At 37.1% G+C, this 18,912-nt stretch overlaps 1 protein-coding gene across 1 annotated transcript in view; it reads right to left on the reverse strand.

Moving 5' to 3' along the window:
- ATAD1 (ATPase family AAA domain containing 1) overlaps positions 1 to 18,912 on the reverse strand; it is a 51,982-nt gene that overhangs the window by 21,922 nt on the left and 11,148 nt on the right. The window contains exons 3-4 of the mRNA XM_080823603.1: positions 6,618 to 6,716; positions 4,534 to 4,654 (exon numbers count right to left, since the gene is read on the reverse strand). Coding sequence (XP_080679729.1) covers positions 4,534 to 4,654; positions 6,618 to 6,716 — 220 coding nt within the window. The remainder of the gene's footprint in view (positions 1 to 4,533; positions 4,655 to 6,617; positions 6,717 to 18,912) is intronic.

Genomic DNA, 18,912 nt, shown 5'->3' on the forward strand with positions numbered 1-18,912 from the left:
TCGGCAGGAAGCCTGCTTCCTTCTCTCTCTCTCTCTCTCTGCCTGCCTCTCTGCCTGCTTGTGATCTGTCAAATAAATAAATAAAATCTTAAAAAAAAAAAAAAAGATTCAACTAAGCCAAGTTTAATCATCCTAAACTAAATTTTTCTGAAGCTATTTTAGAATTTAAATCAGTAACTTTTGCCAGAACACGTTACTATTTCCATGCAGTCCTTTAAAGTTTTTAATTAAGTTCATTTAGATATAAAGAATTTAGCTAAGTCAGTTGTAACTTGAACCCTCTACTGACACTTTTCATCTGGATGGCACATGTGAATACAGAACATAGCTGTCTAATGTCATTTAATTCAAATCAAACTGAAAACATATGGGATGACTGCAGAAACTTGGAATTATTATTACATTTGTTATTTTGATCAGATAATCTAATATGGAATGCAGATCTACGAGCAAATTTTTATATGCATATTATTTGAATCTTGGGTTTTTTTGTGAACCATCTATTGAGCAAAAGTCCTCATTATCTTGTTGATTTTGCAGCTACACTGTCACTTTGCAAACATAGGCAAGTATTCTTAGAATGTCCTCTTTGTTTCATGGTATCCATTTATCACTTGGAATATTTTATTCCTAATAGTTTAGTTCTGGCACTTCTGCAGGATTAAGTTTTTCCCATAATCGCTCTTCAAGGATTGTAATTAGGGTTATTAATTAAGCAGGGTTTTTTATTTTATTTATTTATTTGACAGAGAGAGATCTCAAGTAGGCAGAGAGGCAGGCAGAGAGAGAGGGAAACAGGCTCCCTGCCAAGCAGAGAGCCTGATGCAGAACTCGATCCCAGTACCCTGAGATCATGACCTGAGCCAAAGGCAGAGACTCAACCCACTGAGCCATCCAGGCACCCCTAAGCATTTTTTTTTAAGATTTTATTTATTTATTTGACAGACAGAGATCACAAGTAGGCAGAGAGGCAGGCAGAGAGAGAGGAAAGGAAGCAGGCTCCCTGCTGAGCAGAGAGCCCGATGCGGGCTCGATTCCAGGACCCTGGGATCATGACCTGAGCCGAAGGCAGGGGCCTAACCCACTGAGCCACCCAGGCGCCCAGCATTTTTTTTTTTTTTAATGTCAGAAGATTTACCGTGTAATGAAAGCTTTGGGATTTCATCATCTGCTTGGGGACAGAGATGTGACAGCTGAGGGAGGGGGACGGGGGGGGGCAGTCACTAGTCACTTCCTGACCTGGGTGGTAGTTATGTGTTAACTGAATTTTATTTTTATTTTATTTTTTAAAGATTTTATTTATTTATTTGACACAGAGACACAGTGAGAGGGAGAACACAAGCGGTGGAGGGAAAGGGGAGGAGGGAGACACAGGCTTTCCACTGAGCAGGGAGCCTGATGCGGGGCTCGATCCCAGGACCCCATGATCATAAGCAGACACTTAACGACTGAGCCACCCAGGCACCCCATGTGTTAGCTTTATAATTATCCATTCAACTGCTTTATCCCCATTTCTGTATGTATGCTGCTTTGCCAAGATTCATGTTGTTTCATCTGGCACGTTATTAAAGAATCAAGCAATAGTATTTAAAAAGTGGCACCTCTTCTGTATCTTTTGTTCATGTTTATGAAGAGTGATACATGAATGGTCCTGCAAATGAATGTGAGGCATTTGGCTTCAATTATTAGTCTTGCAACCCTTCAACTAGTTTTTCTGTTGCTTTAGTCTTTCTGAGTCTGATACTTTTACAATGATTTTCCACAAAATAAAAAACTGTGCTTATTACTTTGTGCTTTGTAGAGGCTACAAAACTCAAACCTCTCTTTAATATGGATGTTTAGGTAAGGGTTTTACTTCATACACACTGCACACAAATAAAATATTCAGGATGAGGAAGAAAAGAATTAGGACAAAAGATCCAAATTTGAAATAATTCTCATTAGTGACAAATACCTTATTAGTAACCAACTTTTTTCTTTTTGGAGATACTTTATTGACTTCCAAGCTTTAATAAAAAATTATTTGTTCAAAAGGTGGAAAAATAAGTATCTGTAAAAACTACATCTATTTAAATTCAAAGTACTGAAGGAGGTGGAGGGAGGAAAGGAGGGTTTTATAGCCTCAAAAAAATCACTTTTCAAAGTAAATTTTTCCTAAGTTACTTACATTTTCATGATCCATTGAAGAGGAAAATGGGAAAATCCACAAACATAAAATTTTTGTGCCAAAATGATTATGGAAGTTAAGAGTTTATAGAAAGAACTATATAGTATTCAGATGGAATTTTAATTGTAAATTTTGGCATAACAAAGGGTTATTTTTTAATACAACCATTAATATTTTATGACATGTTCTTGTGACCATTTATTGGCCTGACAGCTGAAACTTTATACCTTTATGTGACTGTATGAGTTCATGTGCTAGTATATAAGTCATTCTCAAATTACCCCTGTGTATTCTTTGAGGCAGTGATGACTTCTGGCTTAGATAGCAATGAACTGTCTAGGGATAACATAAAATTGGCAATAAAGCAATGACTCTAACCTAGGTAACCTATTTCCAGTTCAAAAATGGAACAAGTTACGGTATGCAACTGATTTTATGCTCTGCTTCTGTATACTAATATCCAATTTATGTTCAGTGTCAAAAAGTCAGTCAATGGTTTTTCAAACTTCTGTTCCTGATTAAAAAAAAACTTTCCAAAAATGCAAGGCTGAGAAGGCTCAAACAGTGTAACTTTGGATTACATAATCAAGAAATACTTGTGTAACTTACAAAAATTTGAAATACTCATAGAAACCACCTCTAGTTTTGGATAATGGTTTCAAATTAGCAACAGACTTACACATAACGCTTAAGTATCTCATAATTTGGTATTTACTGTGCTAACTGGGGCCAAGTCCAGCTAGTGAAGTCAGCCATTTACCTGGGCTAAGAGCTCGCTGATAAGGAAAGGAGCTTTCTCTAATAGCATGTGAAACACAACTCATTTTTCTAAAATCACTAGTTTTGTGAAACTGAGACATGAAAAATTATAAAAGTTATTTCTTGTTCAGACTACCAATGACCTGGAAAAGGATAGTAAAGGATAGTAAAGAATGTAACTTTTACTTTACTCTTCTGATCTGGGCTCAGATAAATCACTTGCATTTTCTTTGGGGTTAAAATTTTTAAAAATGTATTAAACTAAAATGTTTTTTATTAGGGGGGGAAAAAGAGCTTTGTTATTTTAGAAAATAAAAAGAAATACCCAATTAACAGTTTTGTTATTTTAGTTAATGAAAAGAACATGTCATTTTTGGTGGTAACTGTCATCATCCTCTATTTACCAAAAGCAAAAAATATCTACTTCATGAAAATGTACAGGTATTGGCCATAATTACTTTTGAAATATAATCTAATGCACTTTTTGATATAAAGGCAAAACTAGTAAGATTACAGGCAACTATAACTTACACATAATGCTATTTTGATATTTCTATAGATCTATTTTTTTTTTAAAGAGTGTGTCTAATAATTTGATTTCAGCCTTGACTAGCAACAGAAAAGCAAACCTGGGCAGTGTTGGGCATAGAATGAAGAGCAGTTGGAAATCAAGCTCTGCTGTGGCATCTGTATCTGAAAGCTGTGGTAAACATACCTCTATTCATCTGCCAATTATCTCCTAGGCTCCATCATCTGAATCACCTTTAACACTTAAACATGATTAATATTTCAATGGACACGGAAAAAAGTACTACATTTAAGGATGGAGCTATAAACATTTCCTTTTTTTTTTTTTAAATAAGCATTTCCAATTCTTGAGTTCCAGGACTTTCAAAATGATTACTAATAACTAGGAATAAAGAAGTTTCCCTTAAAAATAAGTAGTATTTATTTATTAAAATATTTTATTTATTAATTTGACAGAGATCACAAGTAGGCAGAGAGGCAGGCAGAGAGAGAGAGAGAGAGAGAGAGAGAGGAGGAAGCAGGCTCCCTGCTGAGCAGGGAGCCCGATGTGGGGCTCGATCCCAAGACCCTGGGATCATGACCCGAGCCAAAGGCACAGGCTTTAACTCACTGAGCCACCCAGGTGCCCCAATAAGTAGTATTTAATTTCTAGTTCATCTGTACTTCGGTATTTACTCTAAAACACCACTGCAATCCAAAACCAATTAAGATTACTAAGAGAAAAAAAAATCACTATATTGTGAAACAACAAAAAGTCTTACTTTGAAAACAGAAGAACCTGTATCACGACCTGGATTTTTTAACCTCAATTTCCCAAATTTTTATTTACTTGGAAGTAGTAAAAATGACTTTGAAATAAAGGGACTGTTTTGACATGTAATTACAGGGAAAAAATTTTATTGAAATTTGGGAAGCTGAAGAACGAGCAATTATTTTAAAACTACTATTTATAAAACAGCACACTAGATCTCAGTTTTCTCTTGAAAATCCACCCTCCATAATACCAGTTCTATAATGGCAGAAAGTTTCAATGTTTCCTACATTTTTAATACTTTAGCAAATATAATCTTGTACTATACCCTTTGGAGGCTGCAGAAGCCTGGAATTTTCAAACAAATGCTTCTTTTTGATGGGTAAGATGACCGTGTCTTTCAGATCCGTAATGACATCATCTAAACCTGCTATATCACTCCAAGTAACCTGGGGAAAGGTAAGGTTGACATGGATTTTACAACTTAAGTACACCCCATGAAATAAAAAAAATCCCCCCAAAATGGCAAACTCTAATCTGATAAATATACATAAATAATAAAAGAGTAACATATAATTTGAGTAAAGACTTTTCAGAGCAGTAATTAAATTGCTAAACAACTATGAAATTACAAAAAGGAACTTAATAGTCAACTATCTACTATTTAAAAAAAAGAAAAAAAAAAAAAAGCACCAGGCCCAGTGCTCAGAACTCTACATGGATCTAATAAACTGAATTCACTCCACTTATGAGGAGGAGACACTCTGCCAAGACCCAGAACCAAATCAGACAGCTAAGTCAGTGCTGGGTGATGGGGAAGAGCTTACCAGGAGTATCCCTAATTCATACAGGATACTGTCAAATATAACAGGAATAGATTTTAGAAATAAAGTCACACAAAAGTGGACTTCTGAATTTTATTAATCTAAAGTAAAACTGTGCCAAACTTCTGTCTTTATAAATAGTCAACAGGAGATAAATATTTTCAAAATAAACAGAGTGTGTGTATTTTAAAGCCTTCTGACTCAACTTAAAAAATCTGGGGTGTGAGGGGTAGAGGAGAGAATAAACTAACTGAAAAAGACCTAAGTAAAAAACATCAACCTAGCTCTAACCTGAGAGAGTAAAGGGGTTGCAGATGGAGTGAGTCAGAAGCAGTATTTACTAGTGATTTACTTCCCCTACAGCTTTAAAAAAAAAAAAAAAAAAAGTGAAAAGCCATAGCCAAATCTGAAACAAATCACCACCTACTTCCACTGTAGCTACAATAAAAAACAGAGTCTATTGATACAGAGTTACTCAAAAGTGAAAGCAGGTAGGGCCTAGAAAGTCTCACTGTAAATTTATAGATCAAATTCAAATGGAAGATTACTTCTGGGGACTTCTATCTCTCTGTGCACATGGATACTAAAAGACATTATAGACTTGGACTTTTCTTTTTCCAGATTTAGAGATAGGAATATCATATGTATTCTATTTATTTGCATTGTTGTACAAAATTCATTTACGCTTGTTGTTATAAAATACATGGAATTTTAGAGTTTATAGATTACACTAATCTGATGTTCAAATCATCCTTTCGAAGTAGTTGGAATAGGCATCACAGGGTCCTTGGATTATACAGAAGGGAACTGACACCCAGAGAGGAAATAATTTGCCAAGGCCATGAACAGAAAAACTGGAATTCAGAATCTTGTGTTGTCTACCATACCTTATTATGAAAATCTATACTTAGACTCCAAAATCAAATATCCACATAACTTAAAGCAGAACTTTTTATATGCCACAAAAGGTGAATTGAAGTACAAGTTTATCTAAACAAGTGTATTCCAAGAAAAATTAATGCAGCAGGCTCTAGACTGTTGTCCATAGAAAGGTCTGCCTGCAAGGAGGGCCCTGGCTGGAGTATGGGAGCTTAGATGTCAGGAGAATTCCTACCACTCCCCAATAAGAACACCTCACTGTGCCTCAACTTTTGTGCAAATGAAATGATTTACAGTGGAGATCCGTCTTCCCTCTGCAAGTCTGGAATTAGGGAAGATGTTAGGAAGTGTAGTCTACCTAACTAGTCTCAGTTAAAACTGAGGGCGTTAATAAGTGTCTAGGGAGCTTCCCTGATGGATGGCACTTTACATGTGTTCTCACAACTTGTTGCTGAAGGAGTATGACTTCATTCACAGCAGAAGACTCCTGGAAGCCTGTGCCTGATTTCCTCCAGATTTCATCCCAGGCCCCTCTTTTCTTGCTGATTTTGTCCTGTATCCATTTGCTGTATGAAATCATACCTATGAGCACAAAGCTATGCGGACTCCTGTGATTCCTCCTGAACAATCATCAAACCTGGTCATTGTCAGGACCCCCGACACAAAAATCTAGACCAAAAAAATCTGAAACAAGATTAAAGATACGTACATGCATGTTAAGAGGGTCTACTAGATGAGCAGCAATACTCATTTCATATTCTGAAAGCTTCACATTTTTCACACCAATCTGTTTCATTAATTTTTCTGCCTAAAATGAAAAAAAAACAAAACAAAACAAAACAAGCAACTTCTTTTAGCTTGATATTTAGGTACTGGAACTCCAAAGGAGATGATTTGTGAAGTCTAAAGAGCGATGAACAGACATACAAGAATTTTCCAGGGCAATTCTAAGCCCCTTGATCTCATCTTTCCCCAGTGTTAAGTCCTCAGGTAGATTTGAGTATCCAACTCCATAGAAATCAGAGGAATTTAAACCAGCTCCTAGGAAGTAGAAAATACAGGGCACATGACTGAAGAGATACATGGAGTGCCTTCCATTGCTCCAATGAGACTCCATGGTCCGACATGATGTCTCTCCTAGTAGGATTATCATGACAGGTGGAGATGAAACCTCAAAATGAAAGACAGGGGAGTTATATGTATCAAAAAACTGACAAATGGAGTTTCTTTCCTTGAAACAGGTTTCTGAAAACAAGTGCCTAATTTCAAATTACCCATTTATCGACACCAGATGCCCCTATCTATCAAATCTCAAATTGTTCTGAGATGCTGTCCTTTTTAGTTAAAGCAAATTCCTGGGACTAGGCAACCAGAGATAGTAAAAATACTACTAAATTAGAAATATACTTACATATATTTTTAGAGCTCGGCAAAACTAGCTTTAAACCTTTGAGCTTTACCAACACATTAAAGCTTTTGATTAAAATTTTTAATAAATGGTTATAAACATTTACTGAGCATGCCAAGTATTATGCCAAAATACTGAAAATGGATTAACTCACTGAATCCCCTGAGCAAGCTTATAAGGTAGGTACAATACATATGCATGCGACCCAACTCCGGAGACCATCCACTAACCCACATGACCTTACTGTCCCCAATTATAAGACAGGAGTTTGTGACCACTAAGGAGTCTTCAAAAATCTATAGAAAACACATTCAAATTTCAATTAAGTGAGAATATTTAGAAATGAAGACTGAAATTTTTGTTGTTACATTTTCCTAAAATACTTAAAAAAAATCATATCGTATCCTTTATTTATTTTATGTATTTTTAAAGTAGGCCCCACACCCAATGTGGGGCTTGAACTCACGACCCTGAGATCAAGAGGTGCATACTCCACCAACTGAGCCAACCAGGCACCCCCTAAAATACTTCGATTCTGTAAGATCTTGTTCTTGTCAGGGGGTATTCCTGCTTCAAATGAAATTCATATCACACAACAGTATAGTCAGATATTCGTTGGAGGATTAGGATAAATGTGGGTAAATTAGGATAAATCATATGCTTGTAACATAGCATTTTTTTCAAAAGTGCTATGAACCACACTGTTTTTCCTCTTCAGCTCTCCCCTGTAAAATTACTAAAGCAATGGATAAAGTAGCCTTTCCAAGGTTCTTGAATCTCTTATTAATATATATCTTCTCTTTCACTGACTTAAAATCTTTCATGTGTCAGCTGTGAAAGGTATCCTATTTTAGAATCTGTAATAACATCAATTTACTCTTCTTTTTCATTATGCTTCTATAAATGTGAAGCCATCCCAATGTGTTCTTTCCAAGCTATGCAGTAAAACACAGATTTTCAGCCAGGGATGATTCTGCCCCTCAGGGGACATACTTTTGGCCATCACAACCTGGGGGGACGGGGTGCAACTGGTATCTAGTCAGAAGAGACAAGGATGCTGCTGAAAGTTCTTAAAGGCAAAGAACAGCCTGCTCTTCCCCAATTATCTGGCATTGTCAGCATTGCTGAGTTGAGAAACCCTGCTTTTTTCCCCCATTAGCTATTTGCTCTTAAAATTTTACTCTAGGCCACAACTGCCTCTTGCTTTAAATAGTAACAACCTTTATTTGAATCTGGGATTTCCTAAACAAGTACAGAGCTAGAAAATGCTGTGGTAAAAAATTTACCTAAAATCTTTTCCCTACAAAAGCAGTCCCATTTAACAATACCTTCAAGTTGCATTAACAACATTGACAGCAAAAAGAAATTAATGCTTACTGGGCAAAACTCATTTTCTTTTTCTTTTTTTTTTAAAGATTTTATTTATTTATTTGACAAACAGATCACAAGTAGGCAGAGAGGCAGGCAGAGAGAGAGAAGGGAGGAAGCAGGCTCCCTGCTGAGCAGAGAGCCCCGGGGCTTGATCCCGGAACTCTGGGATCATGACCTGAGCCTAAGGCAGAGGCTTTAACCCACTGAGCCACCCAGGTGCCCCTCGTTTTCTTTTTCTTTATTTTTCTTTCTTTCTTTCTTTTTTTTTTTTTTTACAATCAGCCCTTAAAATCACCCTGAAAAGTAGCTATTACTATGCTTATTTCTAGGTGAGAAACCTAAGGGTCAAAGAAATTAAGAGAGCTGCCAAGATTATGAGCCAGAAATTGGCATTTCCGGAGTTCAAACCCTGATCTGTTTAATTCCAGAGCTCATGTTCTGCTGAAACACCAATCCTCATTTGGGAGAGAACATGGTTAACAAACAAATAAAAAGAAAGGACCCCCAAACACATCATAACAATTCCAAACTGTTCCAGAAGTTATCCAACTGTTTCTAGCTTTGACAGCTTTAACTGAGTGAGCCTCTATTTCTAAAATGTTTTACCAAGAACAAAATTATGGTTAAACACTCTAAAAATAGCTTACATTCATGTACTGCTTTATCATTTACAGCTCAATGACAATTATATTTTCTAGTTAACCAACTTGTTTGGTTTTTAAAGTGAGTCCAAGTAGTTGTTACTCTGTGGAGGAAAAATGGTGGGCTGGACGGGGGTGGGGGTGGGTCAGAGGTAGGAGGGAAACTTACTTTTTACTATACACTCTTTTTTTTAACTGTTTCATAGTATTTTTTATCCTTCCATGCTATTTCATTTTTTTCCCATGTAAAGTATTTGTAACAAGATTAAGAAGTAGGGTAGGAAAGAGTAAACTAATATTTTTGCCTAAAATGGGAAAAGAGGGGATGGAGAAAAGGAGTAACAAAAAAGAAACATTTAGTTCAATTTTTGAAAGATTCATAAAATTTGTTGTTATTTTAGAAGAAGAGTTTTAGAAAGTTAGAGATAGCATTAAGAAGCTAACGGTGGGGCACCTGGGTGGCTCAGTGGGTTAAGCCTCTGCCTTCGGCTCAGGTCATGATCTCAGGGTCCTGAGATTAAGTCCCGCATCGGTCTCTCTGCTCAGTGGGGAGCCTGCTTCCCCCCTCTCTCTGCCTACTTGTGATCTTTGTCTGTCAAGTAAATAAAATCTTAAAAAAAAAAAAAAAAGTTAAGGGTGAAAAACCAGAGGTAAACTATAATTAAACTTAAGGCTTTTTTTTTTTTTTAACACAGAGGTCATAGCTAACAGACTCTAAGTGTGGACACAGGAAATCATGGCTACAAAGCTCAAAAATACACTGAAATAGGAAACACCAAAGAATTTGAGTAATTAGCTCTATATATTTGATATAATCTCTTATAAACTTATATTAAAATTCTTGAAAACACCCTTTTCTAGAGGACCCAAGTCATCTCCCCTTTTAGTGCACATGTATCTCTTCTGGTTTTACTGGGTGTATTCTGGAAGCTACAGGATCCCATGGCTTTCTACTACCGTGCTCTTCCACTGCCCCTGGGCATACGGCACAATGCTGCACACAGTTTTCTCTCCTCCAGTTTCCCTCTCTGCGTGCTCCTCTTTCCCCATCACTTCTACCTACTCCGTGGCCAATCAGGCAACACTAACCGTGTATGCCTTACTGACTTCCTGTCTCAAGTGACTTCAGCTTTTCAGGCCTCTAAGATTCAGTGCCAGTAAACCGTAGTTGCGAAAGCTACCTGATCCATAATGTGGGTCAAAATGGCTTCCTGGGGTCAGTACATGTTAGCTCGTCCCAGCGTAACTGGCATTCAGCGCCCGCCGCTCTCAAAAATACCTGGCAGCTGACAGTTCGTGATTTTTTTTGAAAGGTCTCAGTGTATATCTCTTCACAAAATACTTCGGCTAATTTACTTCTCCCAAAATAACTAAAAGTTTTGAAGACTAAAGTGTCATGACAGGACTAAAAATATGACATTAATTTCACTAAGGTCACAGTATATGACCTTCATAGGTAGGAGGAATTCTCAGTAGTCATCTTTGCTGGCCTTTGACAATTAAACTAAAAATCTCAGAAATACTATAGGTCTAATTAGTATGCTAACCCGAATACTGTATTTATAAATACTCAGAACAGGTCCAGCATTAATTTATTCACCGTGTGCTTGAAAGCTCTTCACAGAGCTTACCTAGACACTCCATTTTTCTCTAGCCCAATGAATCCAACCCACCCTTTCATCAGACATACCCATCAGAACTCTTCTACTACATCTAAATATGACCCAAGCAGCACTGGATGCCCAGAAAATCCCCTTCCCTGTGTAACACCCTGCAGAAACCATCTCCTCTCTCCTGACCGACAGCCTACATTTCACCAAGCCGGGAAGTTTTCCGGGCTTCAGGCTAGAAACTGTTTACAAATATTCTAATTCAAACATTAAGACTATTCTAGGTTACTGTTCCTGATTTGAATACATGGACATCACTGTTTACCTTTCTTTGATCTGACCACTGCACTGCCTTTAAATTCACATGAGATCTGCTGATTATTGGTAGCCTCAAAACGTTATTTCAGCTTCTATACTCAGTGTTTTGCCTTTGTGACCATGGAAGTCATAGTTTCCTCCTCACCCATATTCACATGTGATCTTTACCCTCAATGTTTACCCTTAATTCTTTAATTCCCTTCTATATTCCCACTTAATTATCTCCCATCTGGCAATATCTGACTTCCTAAATGGCCTGGACCACAGCTCATCATTTCAACAATGTCTTCTGTTCAATCTTAGAACCCTAAGGTTCTAAGGGACTTGTACCAGTCAGCCTTATCCTCAATGCTGACTCCGCACCGCCATTCAGTTTATCTGCTACCAAGATGCTGAGAAATGCTTGGAGAAGTTAATAAAAACAAAACAACTAAATTCCCAATACCATCATGCTTCCTTCAACTATGCCCTAATGTTCATAATCCACAATGATTTATCTCATTAAACCCTGATCACATACTTACCTCAGCAGGTTCTAAACCTCCAATTCTCATTCCCATTTAGTTATAACATCTTCCCATTTCACTGAGAGTAAATTAACTATTAACTTTAAAATGTTCTTAAACTACTGATCCCAACCCCTCTGGGACCTACCTCAATCCTCTTTGGCAGCAACTCTCTACCTCCTCCTTTTCCACTAGTCTTTTCCTCTTTCATCTTCAACTTTCTGCCAGCAAACTCTGGAATAACCACCTTTTTAAAAATTCACATTGTACTTGCTGTCCCCAGTGAATGGAAATGCTCTGATTTTGCTAAATTTACGGATCATTTTCTTTGATTGAATTCTTTATGTCCTCCTTTTCTCCTGGATCGTTTTCTAACACAGCATTTACAACTAATGCTGGCTGAGTTGGTAGAGCATGCAACTCTTGATCTCAGGGTTGTGAGTTCAAGCCCCATGTTGGGTATAGAGATTACTTAAAAATATAAAATCTTTTTTTTTTAATATTTTATTTATTTGACAGAGAGAAATCACAACTAGGCAGAGAGGCAGGCAGAGAGAGAGAGGAGGAAGCAGGCCCCCCGCAGAGCAGAGAGCTGGATGTGGGGCTCGATCCCAGGACCCTGGGATCATGACCTGAGCCGAAGGCAGAGGCTTCAACCCACTGAGCCACCCAGGTGCCCCAAAAAATAAAATCTTAAAAAAAAAATCTCTACAACTAATTCTCTTTTGCAACCTTCTCTTCCTTTGGTTTTGATGACTTGACACAAATGATTTTCCAGATAGTGGGAGAGAAAAGTGAAGAGGGGCTTTTTAAAGAATTTTTTTAATAAACATATAATGTATTATTGGCCCCAGGGGTACAGGTCTGTGAATCACCAGGTTTAAACACTTCACAGCACTCACCATAGCACATACCCTCCCCAATGTCCATAACCCCACCACCCTCTCCATACTCCTCTTCCCCCGGCCACCCTCAGTTTGTTTTGTGACATTAAGAGTCGAAGAGGGGCTTTTAAAAATTATATTCAACACCCACCATTTTCCCCTAATTCTTATTTCAGAATGTAGGCCTTCCAGTTGAAATTTACTGCCACAATGAATGACTACTACAACCTGCAGTGTTTTGTATACTTCACGCGTGTTCAGGTGGGAAAGACTAGTACCAATACCTTATTGTTTTTTTTTCCCTATTCTTCTGGCCTTTTTTGGGGTGCTTTTATTAGTAATTGGGTAGATTTTTTAAAAAGGGTATCTTTAAAATATACAGATGAGGTAAAAAAGAACCACAAAACACATTCTCAGTAAATTATTTGTTATATGAATAAATTCAAGTTGTTAATCCAAGGAAGAGATTACTGTAAATGGCATCAAGTAAAAATCAAAATTGATTCCTTCTCACATAGAACCAATTGTCCAGTTATCATTTATTGAAAAGTCCATCCCTTCTCCAATAATCAAAAAAAAGCACAGCCAATTCTGTCATACATCAAGTTTCCAAAGTATGCCTAGGTCTGTTTCTGGAGTCTATCCTGCTAAATTTGCCAATCCACCCCTGTGCCAATAGCATACTGTTTTAGTAACTATAGCTTTATGATATTTTGATATAAATTAAGACAAATACTCCCTCCCCAATATACGTCTTTTTTTTTCTTTATTTTTAATGTCTTGTTTTTCAAGAGTGTCTTGCCTACACATAAATTTAAATTCTTCCATAAAAATTTTAGGGAAAAAAATTAAAAAGCCTGTCAATATTTTTTATTGGCATTGAATTTAAGCATAGCTTCAATAGTTTCATAATTTTCATTAAAAATGTGTTTTACAACTTGTGTTTGTCGGTGACTGTATATTTTTGATACTACTGTAAATAGTACCTTTATTTAAAGTTGCCTTTTCAAAGTGTGATGGGTATGCAGAAACAGCTGATTTCTGTACATCGATTTTATACCCAGCAGCCCTTAAACTTAACCTTATTAACCCCAACATATCAGCTAGACTTTGCTTCCTATGTAGATTATCATATTATCTGTGTATAATGACTGTATAATTTCTTTTCCAATCCTTCTACCTCTTATCTTTCTTGATTTATGCATCATTAACAGTAAAATGCTGAACAGAAGCGATGACAAGAGGCTCCCTTGACTTGCTCCTAATCATAAAGGAAATGCTTTCAATTTTTTACTATGAAGTATGTTTCCTACAGTAAATTCATTTTATCAGGCTAAAGACATTATCTTAAAAAATTTTTTTATTAACATATAATGTATTATTTGCCCCAGGGGTACAGTCTGTGAATCGTTAGGCTTACGTACTTCATAGCTCTCACCGTAGCCACACCCTCCCCATGTCCATAACCCAACCACCCTCTCCATACCCCCTTCCCCCCGGCATCCCACAGTTTGTTTTGTGAGACTAAGAGTCTCTTATGGTTTGTCTCTCTCCCAATCCCATCTTGTTTCATTTTTTCCTTCCCTACCCCAAACCCCCCAAGTTGCCTCTCAAATTCCTCATATCAGAGAGATCATATGATAATTGTCTTTCTCTGACTTATTTCACTCAACAAATACCCTCTAGTTTCATCCATGTTGTTGCAAATGGCAAGATTTCATTTCTCTTGATGGCTGCATAGCATTCCATTGTATATACATACCACATCTTCTTTAGCCATTCATCTATTGATGGACATCTAGGTTCTTTCCATAGTTTGGCTATTGTGGACATTGCTGCTATGAACATTCGGGTGCACGTGCCCATTTGATCACTACGTTTGTATCTTTGGGGTAAATACCCAGTAGAGTGATTGCTGGGTCATAGGGTAGCTCTATTTTCAACTTTTTGAGGAAACTCCATGCTGTTTTCCAGAGTTGCACCAGCCTGCATTCCCACCAACAGTGTAGGAGGGTTCCCCTTTCTCCGCATCCTCTCCAACACCTGTCGTTTCCTGACTTGTTAATTTTAGCCATTCTGACTGGTGTGAGGTGGTATCTCATTGTGGTTTTGATTTGTATTTATTTCCCTGATGCCACATAATGTGGAGCACTTTTTCATGTCTCTGTTGGCCATCTGGATGTAAAGACTTTATTTTCTATTCCTACTTCACTAAGAAAGAGCTTTTCTAAAAAGAATGAATATTTTAATTTTAACAAAGGCCTTTTCTGCATTTATGGAGATAATCATAGCTTTATCCTTTAATCTGTTATTATAGAACATTATAAATATATTTTTTCCTCAACTGAAGCCAGCCTTAAGCTCCTGGAATAAATCCTACTGGTAATAATATGTTAACTTTTTTTATGAACTGCTGAATTCAACTTGCTAGTATTTTAGGATTTTTCTATTCATTTAATTGAGATAACTTATAGCTCACTGCAAGTTTTCGGAATATTATGCTACCCTCATAAAAAGATTTGGTGACTTCCCTCTTTTAGAGTTTGTATAAAACTGTTATTATTAATTTGTTCCTTATATGTTGCTAGAATTTGCCAGTAAAATTCTATGGGTCTGGGGTATTCTTTATCAAAATATATATCCAATACTAACTTGTTTCATAGGTAGGGGACTAAATATTCATGTCTAATTCTTAAGTCAGTTATGGCAATTTGTACTTTTTAAAGAGTCCATCTGTATCAGCTAAGGTTTTTAAATTTATTGGCAGTTATTAATTTTCCTTATTTTAATGTCTGCAGCATTGTCATCATGCCTCCTCTATCATTCCCACTAATACTTATCGGTGGCTTTATTTTTTTCTTTACTGGTTTTACAAAACTGTCAAATATTTTTGTATATTCAAATAACCAACTTTTTGGTTTCACTGGCTTTCTCTACTGTCTATTCATTTTCTATATTTTTATTCACTCTTTATTGTATAGTCTATTTTCTATTCATTTGCCTATTATTTCCACTGTTTTACTATCCATGGGTTTATGTTAAAAATCTTTTCTTGAGCTTAAGTTTGATATTTACTTTATTAATTTTCTACCTTTTCTAACGACACTATAAATCTCTCTAAACACTAATACATTAAGTTTATTTTGATCACATTTCTTTTTTTTAGGATTTTATTGTTTTATTTGAAAGTGAGAGAGAACATGCACATGCATGCATAAGCAGGAGGAGTGGCAGGCAGAGGGAGAAGCAGACCCATTGAGCAGGGAGCCTGATGTGGGACTTGATCCCAGGACCCTGAGATCATGCCCTGAGCCGAAGGCAAACGCTTAACAAACTGAGCCATCCAAGCACCCTCATCATAAATATTTTCTAATTTCTACTTTGTTTTCTTCTACCTAAAAGTTCTTTAGAGATGTTTCTTACTCTCCGAACTTACTGAATATTTAATGATTTACCGTTCTGCACAGGAGCAGGGGAATGTAATGAACTTGCTACCTGTGCTATGAAACTTAACATCTGCTTTACAACTTAGTATCTAGTTAAATTTCGCAAATCTTATGGTGCTTTTTAGATACTTACCCTGCATTTTTTTTTTAATTATTTATTTGACAGAGAGAGACACAGCGAGAGAGGGAACACAAGCAGGAGGAGTGGGAGAGGGAGAAGCAGGCTCCCCATGGAGCAGGGAGCCTGATGTGGGACTCTATCCCAGAACCTTGGGATCATGACCCAAGCCAAAGGCAGACGCCCAACGACTGAGCCACCCAGGCACCCCAAGATACATACCCAGCATTTTTTGACGCACAATATACTATATGTGGCCACTAGATAATGCTGTTACTTATGTAAATCTGCTATATATTTACCATTAAAAAAAAGTTTCATCTGGCTACATCAAAATAAGCTTCTGGACAGCAAAAAAGGAAGTAATCAACAAAACTAAAAGACAATCTACTGAATAAGAAGATATTTGCAAATTACATACCCATTAAAAGGTTAGTATTCAAATTATATAAAGAATTTATACAACTCAACACCCCCCATCAAATAATCCATTTCAAAGACTAGAGAAAAAACATGGTTACCAGAGTGGAGGTGGGTGGATGGGGGATGGGGGGGGAATGGTGGGATTAAGAGCACACTTGCCAAGCCGAGCACTGAGTAATGTATAGAATTGCTGAATCACTATTATTTTACACCTGAAGCTAATATAACACTATTATGTTAACTACACTGAACTCTTGTTAACGCTACCAATTACTAAAAGCAATGTTAAAAACCTCCCACCAAGATGATGGATATGTTATTTCTCCCTATAATTTCACCAGTTTTTTGCCTTATATATTTTGAGGCTATATTAATGATGAACATGAATATAGAAACGTTGTATCTCTTGGTGAACTGAATTTTTTTTATTTTAATAAACATATAATGTATTTTTATCCCCAGGGGTACAGGTCTGTGAATCGCTAGGTTTACACATTTCACAGCACTCATCATAACACATACCCTCCCCAATGTCCATATCCCCACCACCCTCTCCCGTCCCCCCTCCCCCCAGCAACCCTCAGTCTGTTTTGAGATTGAGTCTTTTATGGTTTGTCTCCCTCCCAATCCCATCTTTTCATTTTTTCTTTTCCTAGCTCCCCCCAACCCCCCCACATTGCATCTCCACTTCCTCATATCAAAGAGATCATATGATAGTTGTCTTTCTCTGATTGACTTATTTCACTAAGCATAATACCCTCTAGTTCCATCCACGTCGTCGCAAATGGCAAGATTTCATTTCTTTTGATGGCTGCATAGTATTCCATTGTGTATACATACTACATCTTCTTTATCCATTCATCTGCTGATGGACATCTAGGTTCTTTCCACAGTTTGGCTATTGTGGACATTGCTGCTATAAACATTTGGGTGCACGTGCCCCTTTGGAGCACCACGTTTGTATCTTTAGGATATATACCCAGTAGTGCAATTGCTGGGTCATAGGGTAGCTCTATTTTCAGTTTTTTGAGGAACCTCCACACTGTTTTCCAGAGTGGTTGCACCAGCTTGCATTCCCACCAGCAGTGTAGGAGGGTTCCCCTCTCTCCGCATCCTCGCCAGCATCTGTCATTTCTTCACTTGCTAATTTTAGCCATTCTGAGTGGTGTGAGGTGGTATCTCATTGTGGTTTTGATTTGTATTTCCCGGATGCTGAGTGATGTGGAGCACTTTTTCATGTGTCTGTTGGCCATCTGGATGTCTTCTTTGCAGAAATGTCTGTTCATATGCTCTGCCCATTTCTTGATTGGATTATTTCTTCTTTGGGTGTTGAGTTTGATAAGTTCTTTATAGATTTTGGATACTAGCCCTTTATCTGATATGTTGTTTGCAAATATCTTCTCCCATTCTGTCAGTTGTCTTTTGGTTTTGTTAACAGTTTCCTTTGTTGTGCAAAAGCTTTTGATCTTGATGAAATCCCAATAGTTCATTTTTGACCTTGCTTCTGTTGCCTATGGCGATGTTCCTAGGAAGAAGTTGCTGCGGTTCAGGTCAAAGAGGTTGGTGCCTGCATTGTCCTCAAGGATTTTGATGGATTCCTTTCTCACGTTGAGGTCCTTCATCCATTTTGAGTCTATTTTCGTGTGTGGTGTAAGGAAATAGTCCAATTTAATTTTTCTGCATGTGGCTGTCCAATTTCCCCAGCACCATTTGTTGAAGAGGCTGTCTTTTTTCCATTGGATATTCTTTCCTGCTTTGTCGAAGATTAGTTGACCATAGAGTTGAGGGTCTATTTCTGGGCTCTCAATTCTGTTCCATTGATCTATATGTCTGTTTTTGTGCCGGTACCATACTGTCTTGATGATGACAGCTTTGTAATAGAGCTTGAAGTCTGGAATTGTGATGCCACCGACTTTGGCTTTCTTTTTCAATATTCCTTTGGCTATTCGAGGTCTTTTCTGGTTCCATATAAATTTCAGGATTATTTGTTCTATTTCTTTAAAAAAAGTGGATGGGATTTTGATAGGGATTGCATTAAATGTGTAGATTGCTTTAGGTAGAATAGACATTTTCACAATATTTGTTCTTCCAATCCATGAGCATGGAATATTTTTCCATTTCTTTGTGTCTTCCTCAATTTCTTTCATGAGTACTTTATAGTTTTCTGAGTACAGATTCTTTGCCTCTTTGGTTAGATTTATTCCTAGGTATCTTATGGTTTTGGGTGCGATTGTAAATGGGACTGACTCCTCAATTTCTCCTTCTTCTGTCTTGTTGGT

This window comes from Martes martes (assembly GCF_963455335.1).
Source record: "Martes martes genome assembly, chromosome: 14".
NCBI classification, from domain to species: domain Eukaryota; kingdom Metazoa; phylum Chordata; class Mammalia; order Carnivora; family Mustelidae; genus Martes; species Martes martes.